At 38.4% G+C, this 19,211-nt stretch overlaps 1 protein-coding gene across 4 annotated transcripts in view; it reads right to left on the bottom strand.

The window, feature by feature from the left end:
- TMEM245 (transmembrane protein 245) overlaps nt 1-19,211 on the bottom strand; it is an 83,634-nt gene that overhangs the window by 24,530 nt on the left and 39,893 nt on the right. For 2 of the 4 annotated variants that reach the window (XM_057721068.1, XM_057721069.1), the window contains exons 9-13: nt 17,011-17,101; nt 11,800-11,898; nt 9,574-9,705; nt 6,005-6,127; nt 5,731-5,876 (exon numbers count right to left, since the gene is read on the bottom strand). In XM_057721068.1, coding sequence (XP_057577051.1) covers nt 5,731-5,876; nt 6,005-6,127; nt 9,574-9,705; nt 11,800-11,898; nt 17,011-17,101 — 591 coding nt within the window. Of the gene's footprint in view, nt 1-3,769; nt 4,016-5,724; nt 5,877-6,004; nt 6,128-9,573; nt 9,706-11,799; nt 11,899-17,010; nt 17,102-19,211 lie in introns of those variants that run through there. The other 2 variants (XM_057721070.1, XM_057721071.1) reach the window with 2 other exon arrangements.

Genomic DNA, 19,211 nt, shown 5'->3' with positions numbered 1-19,211 from the left:
GTTTTCCTCCACTCTCCTTCTCAATCTTTTCTTTTGAATGGAAGAATATCTGCGTGTCCTCCATCTTCTGGGACCCCTCTTTTCAGTGACTCTTTAAAGACGGACAGTTGTTCTCTAACTACATCTCCGGGCTTCCCTAGCACTCAGCAGCTGGAGAGAATCAAATTCAGAAGCCTCAGGAGGCTCTTTTGCTCTCTGCTTTTGGTAGCTCAGTCAATCTGGCTCAGCAGGCCTGATTTAGCTCAACGGGTGAGACTGACACCAGCCCCTGAGCCGGAGGCTCCCCCGTTCTAACAAAGCCACATTCTCACTCAGAGACCTTCCACTGTCAGACAGTCCTATAGATGTTCCCCTACCCCATGCCATATAGACACCATTACAGGGCTGGGGTCCCCGCTGCTGGAAGGCAGGCCATAGTGCGTCCCATCCAGTTAGGCCTCATCTAAGCACACCTGTCTGTGAATAAAAGTTCCAAGTTCATACACAATCAGCTTTTTGTCTAAGTTTTTCCCTAATAAACACTTGTATAATTATACTGTATGACACATAAAGGTTTGTTTGTCCATGTCTCGTTTATACAACTATGTATCTAACTCCTCTGTACCAGAGACTTGATTTCAAATGACTGAATTTTAATTCTTAACCAGCTGTCTTTATTCTTTATAAACTCTAAGATGAAACTGTTATTTTCACAAGTTTCCTAATTTTTTACTTCAGCTATCAGCCCCCTCTCGTTTCTGACTGAAGGAGTATCTGTGTTACTTTTCTAAACTGAGTGAGAGAGATCTAGCCAGACAACTCCGGATTCGAGCAGATGACCTGCTTTTAATGGGGTGAGATGTGAAACAAGGATGTGGGTGGGGAATGAAAAACCACAGTCAAGAAGCTCTGTGCCCTGAGGGTACACAGGGCCCTGGACCACAAACAAGTAGGAAGCACAGTCTAAGGAAAAAGAAAGAAAAGGAGAGTGAAGAGCCAACAATCAAACTGTGCCTACTCCCAACATCTCCTTACATGGGCTCTCCCCTCTTCTCTTCCTAGAGGTCAGATAGGAAGACTACTAGACGATCATTCCCCACGGAACAGCGATTATTGACTGACAGAGAACGCAGTCTACCCTCACCGCCACACAACGCACCTCAAGCAGAGGTGAGCTGGTGGAGGTCGCAGGCACCTGCAGAGACGTGGCACAGAAAAAGCCACTTGGGAATCTCTTCATTGCGACTCCCTCCCGTTCCTGATTCACCAGCCACCCCCGAGACGCAGCGCCACAGTAAAATGTACAGAAACGTGACAGAAACTTGGTTGACACTGGATTTCCATTCCAGAGGGAAATGGTCATGCTGGGCAGGCAGACCCAGTGAGCTGGTGAGGGGCTCAGGGGGAGCTGCTCCCAAGGAAGCCTTCCATTCCCACTGGAGATAACTGTGAGTCACACACAGGCGTACGACAGAGGCATCACATGAAATCCTGTGGAGTCCATGGCAGTAGCAAATAGCAATTCAATATTTTTATGTAATTAATACATGGTTTTGTGTCTTTGACAATGCCTACCAATCATGGATACCTACGCTAGTGCTAACTAAAAAAATCAATAAGAAGTTGTTTCAATTACATACGCAAAGAGCAAACATTTGTATTTCAACACTAGTTCTCTCAGAGGCCTATTAAAATGAATTTAGCAATTTTTAAAGCACCACAGAGGAGCTAAACACAAGACGGTTTTTAAAGGTCATTTCCCTCGGAAACTTGAAGCAAAGATTTAGGTTTACTAGACTCAACTTTAATTGAGTAAGTGAAAAATGCATTAGATTTACTGACTTTGTTATTATTTAAGAACTCCAGCTTACTTTAATAATTACTTTAAATAAATTTATTTAGTGAGTTTTCCCAAATATGCAAAAGAGAGTCTGCCTCTCTATTTCAGTGTTAGGAGCTCTCTTCAAATAAGTGAAAATATATTTTCTTACAGCTTTAAACTCTTCCTTATAGATTTTAATTTAAACAAATAATGTTGATAACCTTAAATCCACAAGAATTTCTTTCCAATGAATATTTAATATTTCCAGTAAAAACTGGAAATACTGATTTACTAAGTGATCGACGCTGATTTTTTTTTAACCCAAACACTTTTAATTCTGCAAAACTGGAGGGTAGAGGTGGGAAGCATGTTCATTTTCCAAATGATAATCTCACAGTACATACATCTCCCATCAAATTCATCACTAGGATTCCCACTCATGGGCCCTGAAAAGCTGTAATTCCACAAGCAAGAGCCATACCCGTGTGCATGCACTCATGTGAAAATATCACACACACTAAATTGCACTGAGGCCGTGACAACATGCAACTTAGTAATGTGCAATATCTCCACCAGAGCAAGCAGAATGGAGCATCGGGGGAGAAGGGTGTGATGCAAACATTCAGGACACAACATGCTCTAAGGGGAGGAAGATGTTTGGGGGTAAGGGATGCATGCCACTAACTCAAAAATTCATGAAATGAAAACCCAACCACAAATGTATTCAGTTTAGAAGAATACTTATTCAGAATGGAGAAAAACAACTAACGTTCAGAAATTCAATGAGACAGCGATTATCAAGTAGCCACATATTTCAGAAGGCAAAGCTTGAAGGACAAAGACACTTTCACTGTCTGAACATGCAGTTAACTCCCAATTTCAATTCCTCTTTTAACATTAATGGATCATATAAAATTACTTTAATAATTCACTTAACTGCAACACTGATGATGACTAATGATTGATGCTTATAAAACCTGATATCACTGATAATTTACAGACTAAACTACAGTCTCAGGACACTATAATATTTTCATGATCATATGTATAATATTTTCCCTCTCAAAATCTTTCTCCATGAAGAAACATATTCCATCTCGAACTCAATCCTTAAAAATAAAAAAACTGACAGGCGCTTATAGAACTAGAACTCGTTATCTTACATATATGAGAAAGTTCTTCAGAGGCGTCTATGTAAAACTGTATATGTTAGGTCTTGAACTTGACCAGTAAGAAAGAAGAAATACTCAGACTGCTAAAAATCATCCTGAATTATAATCTATAATTTATATAACTTGATATAGCTGTGGTTAGAAAAATGGCCCAGCCTATAACAAGTTATCTCGTCTGTACCATATTTTTCAGACTCACAGAAATTTATCAATTTTGAGAACAATTAGGATTCTAGGGCTGGTACTGAGGGTTGTTAAATTTTTTTGTGTGTTAAAAATAAGTCTTCTACGTGACTTTACCACAATAAAAAAACATTTAAAAAAATAAGATAATACAATGAATGGTTTTTGTATGAGTATACATTAGAACCAAGGCATGGGCTACTGTTACAGCACATAATTAGTGTGTACAATCCCAAGAAGATAAAGCAAATCTAACCTATAAAAAGACACATATTTCCTCATATCTCTGTAGATGACAGTACTCTCTCTAACCTCAAATTCCTTCCTGAACCAAAGACCTAAATTTTTTTAAATTTTTACTGAAATACAGTTGATTTACAATGCTGTGTTACTTTCAGGTGTAAAGTGATTCAGTTATACATATATATGAATATATATATTCTTTTTTATATTCTCTTCCATTACAGGTTATTATAAGATATTGAATACAGTTCTCTGTACTTTACAGTAGGTCCCTGTTATCTATTTTATATATAGTAGTATGTATATTTTAATCCCAAACTCCTAATTTAACCCTCCCCCCACTCTGGTAACCATAAGTTTGTTTTCCATGTCTGTGAATCTATTTGTTTTGTAAATAAGTTCATTTGTATCATTTTTTTAGATTCCCCATATAAGTGATATCATATATTTGTCTTTCTCTGCAAAGAACTAAATTTGCAGCTGCCAGCCTCATGTGCCCATTTGAAAAGTCTTAACAGTACCACAAATTTAATCCATCATCTTCTGTTCCGACCATCTCCTCCTGGAAGAAGCATCATGGTATACCAGAAGAGTGCATGACCTCAATCAGCTGGACCTAGGTGCAAATCACAGCTCTGCTTACCAATTCCAAGGAACCACGACATCAAAGAATAATTTTAAAACAAAGGAGGTGGTGTATCTGGTATGAAAAAAAGATGACTCAATGACAGACATTTAGAGGATGGTCAGCTGTGCTAATAAAGGTTACTTCAGGAAAATGAAATATCTTTCTTGAAGTTCTTTCTGGACAAGCTGGATACTTTTCTGTAAGACTTGGCTTAAGTCATACTGACTAGAGGATTATGACTAGAGCTATGGAATCAGCCTTTGACATGGCTGATTCCATAGCTTTATCCTATTGGGAAGATAGAAAGTTATTTTTCCTTTTTGGTAGAGTATTTGCATAAACTTTTTTGAAACAGATGTCACTTAGATACACTAAAGTTAATCTATTGATAGATTAATAAAGATGATAACCAAAGGTCAAATAAGCTTAGGAGGGATGCTAAAGCCAGCAAGCATCTTTCCTGAAGACAACTTCTCCCTGACAGCTGTTACAGTAGACAATATACTCCCAAACTTAGAATCTTTATAGGGATGGCTCCACTTGGATACCTGGGAGCACCAAAGGGGATAAGAGCTTTTCTGTTTTCAGTCCCGCCTACTGTCCAATAAAGTCTAGGAGGAAAAACAGAAAACCTAAAAAAGTTTGCAGGGAAAACATATTTTAGGTGCATGCATGCTATTTGAGCGTAACCAAGGGTTTTCCAAAGATCAAAGTGGTATCCTCACCAGCTGTGACATGAACACAGTGAAAAAATAAGCCAAAATCAGTCAGACAGAATTATCAGGTCAAATCAAGATTTCTGTGGAAGAGTAGTTCCAAGCAATTACCATTTTCTTAAAAGAATGTGGAAACAGAAATGCCAGCCAAAGATTCACTATTCAAGAGAAGCTTTAGACTGCTTGACTAACAACTCACTAGAAAAAGGAGCTCTAATGGATAACATGAGGATTTAATCTGAGTAGCTATTCATATGACGTCGAAATGAAGTAAAGTCTTATGAATGAGCTAAAAGCAATGAGGGACAAAGGTTTGGGAAGGCGCTGAGACAGGGCTGCAGAAAGGCCTCACCCTACCTGACATGACGAAGAGGAAAAAGAACAGGGAGTCAGTGACTTGGAAAAACGACACAAAACATAAAAGTTGAACAATCATCTCATTCAGACGTCAAGCCTGCAATACACGGACTCCAGAAGACATGACAGAAATTTCTGGCCAGAACCTGCGATACACACAGAGACCATGACTTGGAAATAACCAAAAATTTTGCTTTTCCAGTATCTAAACTAGCCCCTGCAGAGGGCACAGCCTGGCTGCAGAGGGAAAGAGGAAGAAACAGGAAGGCCATCTCCTCTCCTCCCCAAGCAAAGCTAGAATTCCTGAGAATACAAGGAGGGTTCTGAGAGAAGGTGAGATGTATGTGTGGTATAGGAGGGGCTTCTCCCAAGCAAATCACGTGACGATTAGGAGCTGGAGCAAGAGCCTGGGGACAGCCCATTAGACCTTTATACATCACAGGCTTGAGAGTCAGATATTGAAACTGTATTACATTATCCTCTCAAAGGAGATTTTAAAAATATGAAAATACCAGTGTCCCTCACTAGTTTAGCACTGAATGTTACTAGCAAGGCTCAAGACAGAAAAATGGGCCTCTCGTGGAGGGCAGTTTCTGAAGGGAGTAAGAACAGCATAAATCTTACCCCTACCTGATAGCTTCTTCCACAGACTGGCCAATAATATTAGAAGAAGGACCTGGCTGAGACAGTGGTGTCAGGCTTATCACCCACTTCACTGGCTTGTAGTACTCATCACTGGAACTTAACAGATAAAATAGTGTGGTCAGGAAAATTATCTGCAAAACAAAGGACAGTATCTCCTAAAATATCACATTGGGAAACTACAGGAAGGAAACACAAGTGGAACCGAGAATATGCTTTACTGCGGAAGAGGTGAGACATGTACTCATCTGTGTGTACGTACCAGAGACAGAACAAAGTTGAGGAGTGCGGTCCCACTGTAGAAGAGGATGGTCAGGAGCGTGGTGACAGTGGTGAAGAGCAGGCTCACGTTCCGGCTCATGACGATCCACAGAGACTCTAAGATCTGGTGAGGGGGGAAGGCTGCATGTTAGAACCGATCCTCAGGAAAGAAGTTTCTACAGCGATCTAGTAGGCTCTTAATGTAGTGTTTTAGTGCTATAAGCTGAAACAACAAGGACTGAGTATTATTTTAAATGAAAAAAACAAATCATCTGAAAACATCTGAATATTGCTTAGTAAGGAAAATGGTTAAGTAAATTATGGTGAATCTACTACAAATAATATTAGGCAGCCATTAAAACATCTCTATCATAACACAGAAAAATATTTTATGATATAATGCTAAGTTTAAAAAACAGGACACAAGATGTTTATTTATAGCATGATTATAACTATGTGAAAATGGCACACACAGAAAAAATACCTACAGAAGTATAGGCCAGAATGCAACCTGTGGTTTTAAGTAGCTTGTAGGACCACAAGCGCAGGCCGTGAAATTCTAACATTAGTCTTATTAGCTACCTCCCCCACTGCCCTGCCATCTTTAACTTAGAACTATCAACAAACACAAAAGCATCACGTCACTGACTTCACTAAAGTCATGATAAAAGAAATGAACAGATGGGGTCAGAGGTCTGCAGGTGAAAACCTTTCCTCAGATAGATAATGACCCTATATCAAGACCTACTAAGTTCATTTGATCCATCACCTGCAAATTCACTAGAATCAGATATTAATATGTGTTAAATATTACTGAAAGAAGCTGTGTAATATCTACAGCACACCTACATGTTTTCATTTCCTATCTCTTCATGAACTTAAAGTCCCACATGATTATGTTGTTCTATTATTCTCCCCAAGAGGACTATCCTTCCTCTTCATAAAAAACATGGAAGCAAGATGATCAGAAAAACATCTTCCATTATAGTTTTCAAAATGCTCCCATAAACTTCACAGCAATGCAGTGAGGGAAGCAATGAGGAGGATATCATCTTTATTTTACAGATATACAAACTGAAGCTCAGAGAGTTTTTAAAACTTGCCAAGGGCATGAAGCTAATACGTGGAACTAGAGCTGGGACCAGAACTCCTAATGTCTGGTTTTATTTTGGTGCCCTTTCCAAAAGAAAAGTTCTGTTTTTTGTCGTATGCTCAAGTTATACCATCTGCTCTATGAAAGGCCTATCCATTCCTTTCCTACTTCAAATGTACCACTTATAAAGGCATATTTTGTTGTCCTCGGCGTTTCTTGCAAGCCTCAGCTCAGCCTTCATAAGAGGACTTTGGCAGGCTGGTTTCATTTACAATAACTCCTTACATAAAATCTTGAATATGCTTCACAATGCTTACAAAAATATGCATGACTGTTTGACCTTGTGGGATAAAGAATGAATGAATAATGCCACTGATTCTAAGAAACAAACCAACAATGCCCTTACTTGTAATTTTGACAAACATTCTTTTGGGGAATTCAGTCACTTTGGAATTTTTGTCAAAAAAAATTTTTACATACTTTCTGGGTCATACTGATAGGAAATACTCTGCGGTAATTCTTAAGAAATTAATTGAATATATTAATTGTAGACTGGTAGTCACCAACAATCCAATAACTTTTCTACGTACTCAAAGGGATTACGAAGAAAGGTTTAGAAAAGAAGAAAGAGACATTGGGTATTATAAAACCAAAAAATTCAATCAAGGGCTGACCTTGACAGTTTATTAAAATTTGTTCTGATATTAAAGAATGTGATTTTTTAAATACTGTATAACAAAATATGTCAATATTTAGAATATATATATTATGATTAGATATCAGTGAACCAATATTCCAAATGACTAGTGCACATTACAAAATCACTTAAGGGTAAAAGATCCATTCCTAGCCAAGATAGATCAATGGACCTTAATATAAGAGAGTAGAAAAAGTTCACTGATATGGTTTCAAATTCCACACTGCAACTAACCTTTAGGAAATAACACTTGTTGAGTTTTGGTGTAGTAAAGAATAGTCACAATGCTCTGGAAAGGTTATTAAAAGACTCCCCTCTTTTCCAACCACATATCTCTGTGAGGCTAGATTTCCTCATATACTTCAATCAAAACAACATATTCCAACAGACAATGCAGAAACAAATATGAGAAACCAGACATTAAGCAGGTTTGCAAAAATGTAAAGAAAGCCACTCTTCTCACTACATCATTTTTTTGTTTTGGAAAATGGTTATTTTTCAGACACAAAAAGCATGTTCTTTATGTCAACAAGTAACATTATTTTTTAGTGAATTAATAAATATTTTTAAAGTTCCCAGTTTTAACTACTAATACAATATATATCAATAGAACCCACATCAGCAAAAGCTCTTTGGAGTCCTCAGACCAAAATGTTTGAGAGCCACTGGACTAGAGAAAACAGAGGGAGGGGATTATCAAAAACGACACTCTTAGAATTGAAGGACATGAATTTCTAGATTTAATTTCAACCTGTTGCAGCTATATTAGGTGACTGGGAGGAAGGGAAAGTGTGAATGCAGGCATGGGTGAAGGGACCAAAGAAGTCGTAAGAAAACCCCACGGGAGCTGTAAGGAAGCACTGAGGGACTTGTATCTTCATCTCCCATGTTAGGAAGCCTGAAGATAATACTGCAAAACCAAGAGAGAGCAGCATAATCATTATTTTAGAAATTTAGAGCTACACAGAGAAAGCTAAAAGAACGGAGAGCTCTTTCTGGAGAATGAAACTGAAGTGGGGAAGCAGAGAGCAGGGGCACTGCTATTTTTTATTAAAAACCTTAAACATTTTGACCTTTCAGCTATGGTCATCTATTATTTTGATAAAAATTAAATTTAAGAAATATCTACCACAGCAAATCTCCACTTTTATTAACATGAGGAGAGTTACACGTTTATTCACGAGAGAAGTCTTTTCATCTCTGAAAAGCCACAGGCTGAGGTACCTCACAAAGTACGCTATGAACTGAAGAATGGCTTTTGAAACCTGGCAACACTGCAAGCTGTTCCCTGCTGCCTTCCATCCTCTGGAAAACAAGGCAGAGGTGGATGGTGCATGAGGCAAGGACAGGTGGGATGATAACAAGCTAAGCCTTTAAACATCCAGTCTCTCTAATGTGACTGGAACCATATTTCCATCCGCCAAATAGCTTTCTTTACCCACCAAAGGCAGCCCCCTCTCTAGTGGTCCAACTGGTACATTCTGGTCAGCCTAGGGGATGAGGATGCCACCTCAGAATCTGGGAGAGCCACAGCCATCAGGTGTGCTTCCTGAGTCAGCATCTCTTGGTTACTCTTCAATCACAGAGGAGGCATCCGGGGAGCTACACCCAAGGCCTATGGCTTTTGGACATCTTTCTAGCGCATTTAGAACTCAAAACTGTAAATGTCATGGCATTAAAAAAGGGTAACGAAAGGCCTTTCAGTGTGTGAAGAAAACTGGGAATTAGAGTTTCTATTTTTGTTCCTGAGTCCAGTTTAACTATAAATATTATTTCTTACCGAAAGAAATGTCTCAATGTTCTCGTGGACAAAGGAAGCGATATCCTGCCAGTCCAGAATGTCTCCCAGCCAGCTATTCTGACGACTTATGTGCATCTTGTGTCCTTTGTGCCTTCCAGAGTGCGTTACGTTCTATGGAATTAAGCAGTTCAGACATGAAATCTCCAACTTAACCTAAAGAATAGAAGGTATAAATAGCCTATTTTGTTTTAGGCCCACTTGAGCCTTGTGTAGTAAGTACACAAAGGTGAAAAACTTTGTATTATTTAAGAAATCAACAAAGAACTCCACTGAAAGATCTATAATATATTTTTCTGTTTACATTCTAGCTACTGTCTCAGCCTAGCTTAAATGCTTCCCTTCTAAGTATTCATGAACACACTTTACTCGCCAGTATATTCAACTGAACACGCCCACAGCATATACTTTCATCTTATTTTTCCCCCTTTTTAGCCCCTCTAACCTTTCTCTTGGTCTCCCATTTTTGCTTTTTCCCTCCTTTCTTCATCTCCCTTTTTACTCTTCCATACAAGCTAAAGGGAGCAGAGGGGAAATGAGAATATGAAAAAGTACAGGTAAAACCAATACAATGTTATGTTTCAACCATATCTCAATAAGATAGGGAAAAATAGAAAGTGAAAAAGAAACAAGGGTCCAGGAAATCTAACTCGTCTATTTGGAAGAGAATTACACTGGCAGAAATGCAGAAATAATAGACTTGAAGGAGTAATGAATAAACAAAGTGACTGGTAAGGTTAAAATTTAGAAACAGAAGTAGATTCTTAACATTCTGCATGTGTTTCCATTCTCACACTTTTTCAAAAAGCACAGGGATGCCAATCTTCATGACGCAATGAAGACATTATGTCCTAATAAAAGAGGTAAAGAAAGCAGTGCATGTACTCACTTACAAACCTACGCTGGACCATAAATGAAGCTCAAAGGGGTGAGGGACAGTAAAAACTACTTGTTTGCATGCAGAACCTCAGAGTCAGCAGAGAAATAGATCCAACCTTTCTAATCATCTGGCTCTTAAAACAGATATCCACCCAGAGATTCCCGGGTTAGCTTTAACTCCCAGTTTTTGAAACCCACAAAAACCATCATCGTTCTATCAACTCCTCCTGGGGCAAGCATATGCAATGGCATACGGGTCACTAAGCAATAAATTCAAACTTAAAATTGAGCCCTCCTACCCCCCACCCCAAGTTAAGAGATTCATTTCTGTTTCTCTTCCGTTTAGTTCAACCCTGGGAAAAACCAACCACCAACTCTGACCCACTCTATCTCCTTCCCCTGGATGGGCACCTTCCATAGCACAGTTCCTGACGGCGCAGATGCCTTGCCAACCCAGTGTATAGAACGGCCTGGCACAACGAGCTGCTTTCAAACCATCATTTTTATATTTAGTGAAAAATGATACTATTTTTTGTCGTAAATGCTGAAGGAAGAGCAAGAGTAGCATTAAAGGTTTATTTAAAATGAAATAAATATCTCTAAACTTCTGGATCTATTTTCACTTCCTCAAAGAGAAAAGTTCCTAATGTCTAGAGCTGTACTGTCCCAAATAGTAGCCACTACCCACGTGTGGCTACCAAGTACCTAAAATGTGGCTAGCTCAAAAACTGAGATGTGCTGTTAGTGTAAAAGATAAACCAGATTTCTAAGACTTAGAATGAGAAAAATATAAAATTTCATTAAATTTTTTTATTCATTCCATATGGAAATGACACATATTGGGTATACTGGGGTAAGTAAAATACAAGGGTGATTCAAAAATTAGCCACACTCTGGCTGTAGTTTTAACAGAAGTTTTACTATAACCAGAGTGAGGATAATTTTTGACCCACCCTCATACACTATTAAAATTAATTTCACCTGTCCTAGTTTTTTTTTTTTTTTTTGATGTGGCCACTAGAAAAATTAACATTATATCTGGGGCTTGCATTAGATTTCCACTGCACAAATCTGTTCTAGAGGATGAGATGCTGTTGATGGTAAGGAAGGGAGGATGGAATACTGATACAGAGAGACTGGTGGGTTCTGCCCTGGAGATTAACCACCAACTCAGGCTGACTTTTAGTGACCTGAGGTTTAAGAGCTTACAGCTTAAAAATGTCAATAAACAAAATTCCAATGTTAACACAATCCTACCTAGTCAATGAGTCTACACAATAAAAGGACACTATTAGTTTACAACTGAACTCCTTAGCTAAGATAACTTACCTTTACAAACCAAGAATGATACAGTCTGTCCCAAAGTTCTAGTACTTGCTTTTCAATTATGGCAGTATTGTTCACTTTATCTCCGAGAATTTTATGAAGCTGGAATAAATACAGATATAATCTGGGTTAATATTTCAAGCAACAATCAAGTAAAACTAATAATGCTGGATCTTTACCTTTGTGTCTAATCAAAATAAAATGTTCCAGACTATTTAATTGCCTCTAACCACATTATGTTCTTTCCTTAAACTCTACTCCTCAATATTCCCAGTAAATTTCCTCTCTCCTGTCTTTTTTTGTTTCTTTTCTCTTTCCTTTATTCTCAAGTCTCTAAGAGAGCTTCTTTAGGTTTTAAAAGAATGAAGCCATGCTCACTGACTTTTCTGATCTTATCTGCCCAGAGAAAAATCTTTTCCAAGAAAAAAATCTTTTCCGGCTCATCCAATATACAGAAGCGTCATGTTACATTTATCACTAGTATTAAGAATTACCACAGAACTTTCAGTAAAATTTTAGAACATTAGCTATAAACACAAATCTTCCCTTGAGTATGCTGAGAGATGTCAGGTCTCAGAGTTATGACCGATCAGACTGGCTTCAGGATTTGTGGGAATAAAAACACTGAGACAAGACAGCTTGGAGAAAGCTATTCATTATAATATCCCACAATTTATGTGTTACTAAAACCATATGGCAATATTAAAGACACTTTTAAAAAGACGAACAGTGATTTGTAGTTCCACTTAATGTAACTGTTGCCATTTTTCCATTTCCTCTGCAACTTTCTGCCTGCTTACACACAGTTTAGAATTCTAAATTTTCTTTTGCATTGTATTTCATCTTTAGTCTTCAATACGAACCTTCATGTTTATTTTTAATGGTTTCATATTAGTTAAGTCTTGATATTATTACTTAATAATTACCCAATCATAGGACATAGAGACAGTTCCCAAGTTGTAATGTCACAAGTAACACTGCAATAAACATCCTTATGCAACTTTTTTCTTATTATTAACATTAAGATAAACATATAGGAATCAAAGGAAATGAGCATTTTAATGGCTCTTGCTAGGCACTGCTAAATTGTCTTCTATAAGGATTGTACCAATTAATACTTTCCAATATTGTACGAAGGAACCAATTTTCCCAAAACCTTATGAACTAATCAATGTTTAGATAATTTAATAGGTGTGAAATGGTAATTATTTACACGTTTCTTTAATGATGAGAGTGACCATTTTCCATGTTGGTTTTCAATGCATATTTCCTTTTTTCCACTTGATGCTGGCCTTAGAGATACTTGAACGAGTTTTTAGACACATTTGATACAAATATATCTGCTCAATATTTCCCCTTATATTTGATTTATTCATAAACCAAAGACAAATTAGTGAATATAAAAGCCATTTATCCTTGCATAGAATTCTACAGCTTACAAATGGCTCTCACCTACATTCTGTGATCTTTCCAACAACCCCAAGAGACAGACAGAAAAAGGTTTTGTTATCACCTTTGTTCTTTTAAGATGAGAAAACAGACTTAGAATCTGACAGGCCCAAGGCCATTCAGCTAAGCGGCAGAGTTAGGATTAAAAGTTGTCTAATATTCTTTCAACTATAGCATACATAGCCTACGCACAAAGAACAACACCTAACAGAGCAAATCATTCACAATAATTAAACACCACAATCGCCCCTACTCTAACTCTCTCTACTTACTTTAAATGTGTTTTTTATGTATCACGACTGTCAGATTCTCACAGTCTTCCTATTGCCCATTCTCTAGGCCTCTGGGATCTGCTTTGACCAGAAGAGGCCTAAAATGGTCACAGACAGCCTCTAGTCTCGGCTGCCCGCACAGTGGCCGGTATTGCAATAAAGCACTATTTCAAATTGGCATCTCCTTTTGTGGTCTCATTTCTAGCACAACGGTGAATAACTAAAATACTACAACTATTAAAGAAAAGGAGAGTTCAGGATAATTTTACAGCACGTTATAAAACACTCTTTTCAAACTTGTGCTATCAATCATAGTAGAACACTAAAGACCCCAAATACCAGTCTGCAACATTACAATACATTATCAAAAGTCGCAAGGAAGACTGGGCCACAGAACAGAGTCTAACAGACGCATCACTGCTGTTATAATAATCATTAAGGCACATAACTGTTGGTGGTATGAGATGCTCTTTGTATATGAGAGACAATACAGCACTAAAAACAGTCAGAATGCCATCTGAGAGCTGTGTAATTTAGGACAAATAGTCTCACCTACACAAATGGGGATAATTCAGAGGGCAATTCTCTGTTCCCATCTTGCTTGAAATCTTGGCAGCATCTGATATAGCTGACCAAGTCTTTCTTGAAACAGAAACATTTTCTTCTCTAGGCCTCTATGACACACAGGGTGCAACACAAGGTGTTAATCCTGCCTCACAGGCTACACCTCCTCGGTCTTCTCTGCTGGCACTCTTCTCTGACCTTCAAAAGCTTAAGTGCTGCAGGAGTACCACTGCTCTTCTTCTAGCTACACTCTCTCCTTAGGCCATGTTATGGGCTGAATTGTGTCCCCCGCCACTATATTCTTATGTTGAAGTTCTAACCCCCAGGATCTCAAAATATGACTGTATTTGGAGAAAGGGTTTTTGAGGAGGTAATCAAGTTAAAATGAGATCATTAGGGTAGGCCCTAATTCAATATCACTGTGTCCTTATAAAAAGAGGAGATTAGGACACAGTCACACGCAGAGGGAAGACCATGTGAAGACACAGGCCATCTACAAGCGAAGCTGAGAGAGGCCTCAGAAGAAACCAATCCTGCCAACACCTTGATCTTGGACTTGAAGCCTCTAGAATTGTAAGAAAATTAATTTATGTTGTTGAAGCAACCAGTCCATGGTACTTTGTTATAGCAGTCCTACCAGAAGTAATACAGTTCATCTCTACCAATCATACGGGTACTATCTGATATTCAAACTTCCATTTACAGCCCAGATCTATTCCCTGAGCTCCAGCTATATAACTTAACAGTTTTTTAGTAAATTCACAGTTATGAAACCATTACCACAATCAATTTTGGAACATTTTTATCCCCACAAAAGGAAATTCCATACTCATTAATAATCACTCCCCCATTTTTCCCCAATCCCCTTAACCCCTGAAAACCACTGCTCTATTTTGTTTCTATAGGCTTGCCTCTTCCACACATTTTATATAAATGGAATCATATTTATGTGGTCTTTTATGACTGCTTCTTTTACTTATTAGCATAATCCATAGCCATCATATGGATATACCACATTTTATTTATCCATTCATCAGTTAATGGACATTCAATGGGTGCTTTTAGATATTATCCCTCTGTCTTCTAAATCAGGATCACAAATATTTTACAATTTTTCGTAGCAATATCATCTCTCTTCAGCTGTCTTCCCTTTTAGACTCTTAAGCAAAAGATTTCAAACCTTTCTTTTCTCTAAGTAAGTTAAAATTTACTTCTTTAAAATCTAAGGCACATCTCTCCAGCTATCCAAATTCCCTTTCTCTATCCTTTTCCCAAATAGGTAAGAATTCCAGAATAAAGATTTCTCCTGAACAGATAATTCAGGAATTAAATGCTATGCTTTCCGTAGAATAAGTCAGGCACACATATGTCTAAAAGTCTAAAAGCCTTCTGCAATGACTGGATCTTCCTTCTATGATAGTTCTGAGATGTATATCCACATACAGTGGACCCTTGACCAGTGCAGGTCTGAACGGTGCAGGTCCACTTACACGTGGATTTTTTTCATTAAATACACACTACAGTGCTACACGATCTGCAGGTGGTTGAACCCGCAGATGTGGAACCAGGTATATGAGAGCCAACTGTAAAGTTATACAGGGACTTTTTGACTGCAGGGAAGGTCAGCACCTCTAACCACCACATTGTTAAAGGGTCAACTGTACTTATCTTTCATTTATTCAATAAATATTTTTTTAAAACTTCCATGTGATAGTTGATTTGGTTATCTGGTGTGGACCCAAAAAAATCAGTAACACATCTTTCTCTTAACTTTTAACTTGACCATGATTCCATTCTTAGGTTAGCAGATTACTGTATGTACAGCGTCACTTCCAAGATACCTTTTTTTTTGAGATTTTGTTTTGGGAATTTTAAACAACGAATCACACACTAATACGTTTTCCCCTAATTACTTCAATATATTAAAACTTCAAATCACCTTTGTTTCCATAAGCAAAAGTGGGGGGGGGGGGGGAAGCTGACATCCCAAATCCACATCATGGAGTCTGATCCTTAGCTGTGATAACTGTGCCTTTTCCTCTGTCTTTCATTTCCCCTTCACAAAGCTTCAAACTCATCGCCTCCAGCACACTTCTACCTCTACACTTTGGATCACATAAATACCCCTTCTTTTTTTTTTTTTTTATTTTGTTTTTATTTTTTTTGGCACACGGGCTTAGTTGCTCCGCGGCATGTGGGATCTTCCTTGGAGCTGGGATCGAACCTGTGACCCCTGCATTGGCAGGCAGATTCTTAACCACTGCGCCACCTAGGAAGCCCAAATACCCCTTCTTAAAATACAGTCTTCTTTATCTTCATTCCTCCAGGACCTACCATTCCATTCCTTCAGGGTTTATCTCAAGTGCCACATTAAAGCACTGAACTCAGTTCCGGGCACACACTGCTAGCATACCACAGTAGAAAGAGCAAGGGATTTGTAATTGGTCTTGTTTGAAACCAAGCTCCGCAATGTACCACATGACCATCAGGAATTTACTTAGCTTTGCTAAGTCTGTTTCCTCATCTATAAAGGGGATAAAATAATTCAGACTACTGTAAGTTTCTTGGAAAGATTAAATGAAACAAATTGGAAACTGCCAAGCACAGTTACCAGCAGATAATAAAATATGTTAACACTTTTTTCTCCACGAAGCTTAGTGATCATTCTGTCCTAATGTACAAATGATGAATCAGAACTATCCTGAACATGAAGCAAATGGTCAACTTCTCAGATTGTTCAGCCTACCAGCACTAATCAATATGACCATCCAGAAGGTTAACTTTCATCGTATATTGCTTATTGACTTGCAGATTTAAGCCTATTTCAAAAACAGAAATGGAATCTCCATTTTCGGTTTATCAAAGCAAGAAGTCACTACCAATGAAGACCCTGCAAAGAGAAAGCCACTAAAAGAGGCTCTTCTCTTACCTTGTGGGTTATCCACTCTCGTCCATACTGATACACGTTGTTAGCCGCAGAATTAAGGGCTCTTTGGACTACCTGAGCCTCAGGAAGCCAACTAATTTAAAATAAAGAAAGAAAAAATGAAACCTAATATAGTGTACTGCACCAGAACTCTTGGAACTTAATTTTTTAAACAATCATTAACTGACATCATACACTTATAAATGCAATAATCTTATAGTATAATAATATGAACAGGAAATTTGGATCTCTAAATAGAGATGTGACTTGGGAGAAATTAAGTAGCTTTTAAATTACTCCAGTACTGCTAGATTCATTAGTGGTTTGAAGGGACTGGTGAATATTTTCAATTACATGCTATGACATTTTAGGGAAAATTATAGCCTGTATTATTATTCTAAAGTGTGAAATTCACAGAGGTACCTCGATAGATCCTTAATGACTAACAAACATCTATCAGGCCTGATAAAAAAAGTCTTGCTGGCTGCTGTGAAAACACTTTGCCACTGTACTCATGCAGATGTCCTAAGAGCAATACATAAAGAGCAGCTGTCGTGAGGCCAAGTCAGAGGCCTTGGCTCAGTCCAGACCTCCTCATGACCAGTGCCCTCTAGGATACACAGGCCCAGAAACAACCTGAGCAACTTCTCTGGGATGAACTGGGATGCACCTTGGTCGTATGCCAACCACAGTCTCTAAATTGAGCTTCCTGCTTCAGACATTTACTACATCAGCCAATAACTCTCCCAGCCTCAGTCAAAAGGTCTCCCTCAGGAGAAGCCAAGCTCCCACAATTAGGACGGGCCTACCCTCGTCTTCCTGGATAAAGATTAACTCTATCACAGTGTGACCTGCCAAGAGAACAGCCCCAGTTAAAGACAGCTTTGTTTACTAGGTTCCTCCCAACTAAGGGCAGGGCTAAGTGACGTTCAGTATCATCGCAGAGCCATTGCCTAATACAGGTCCTGAGAAGCAACAGGCCTGAGACTAGTCAGTAGTAAGCAGAAAATGAATTACAGACTAACAATACTGTCCAAGAAAAGAATTAAGATGTGTTCCAACTTCAACTTCATTTTCTTTGAAGCTCTACTAGGCTGATCCTACCCTGAGTCTTTCCAATTTATCCTTCAGCTCAGCAAGCACATCCACAGGAAGTCAAGGTACCTACACAAGCCACATAAAATGTGTACCACACTGGAAGAAAGTCTCTCTAATCAATTCTTAACTGTATCTCCTCCACTAAGAGCACCCACATGAATTTCCCACAAGGTCAACAGCCATCTTCAGGACAAGAAGCCACTGAGTACTGAGATTTGCAAGAAACTATTAGTATTAATTCATGACCACCCCCCTGATCTGCTGCAAAAGAATCAGACCTCCCACAAATTACCAAATAGCTTTTAAATTCTTTCCTGCATAGAATATTACTCAGCAATAAAAAGGAACAGACTATTAATGCATACAACAACTTCAGTGGACTTCAAGGGAATTATGCTAAGTAAAAAAAGCCAATCTCACAAGGCTGCATACTCTATGATTCGATTTATATATCATTCATCAAACAACAATATTATAGAGATGGAGAACACAATATTGGTTGCCAAGGGTTAGGGATATGTTGAAGGAGGTGGTAGAGGGTAGGTGTGGCTAAAAGGGGTGGTGGAATGAGGGAGACTTGTGGTGACGGAAGAGTTCTGTATCTTGACATGGTGTTGACACCTGACAAGAAGCATGATAAATTTGCAGAGAACACATATAATATACATGCACACATATATACACACACAAGTGCATGCAAAACTAGTGAAATGTCAATTTCCTGGTTTTGTTATTGTATTACAGTTATACAAGATGACAACAGCAGAGACAGGTGGGGTGAATAGTCCAGGAGACCTCCCTGTACATTTCTTTGCAACTCCCTGTGAGCCCTATAATTATTCCAAATTTTAAAAACAAAAACAACCAACTTTCTAAACTACTCTGATCTGGGGCTCCTCAGTTTGTGCATGCCTTCAAAACAACAGTAGAGATAGTTCTATTACAATTGAAAACCAGTACAGAAGGGCTTTGGACTTATTTCCACTACAGAAGAATGACCACCAAAGAAAAAGAGCCGTCTTCTAAGGAGGTATTAAGGCTGCCAGTTTTTTAACTTCACTCCGGATCACTCTCCTGAACTGTACACCAACATAATCAATAGCCTA

Source organism: Hippopotamus amphibius, chromosome 2 (genome assembly GCF_030028045.1).
Source record: "Hippopotamus amphibius kiboko isolate mHipAmp2 chromosome 2, mHipAmp2.hap2, whole genome shotgun sequence".
Lineage (NCBI taxonomy): Eukaryota > Metazoa > Chordata > Mammalia > Artiodactyla > Hippopotamidae > Hippopotamus > Hippopotamus amphibius.
This window is presented reverse-complemented; position numbering and strand designations above follow the sequence as displayed.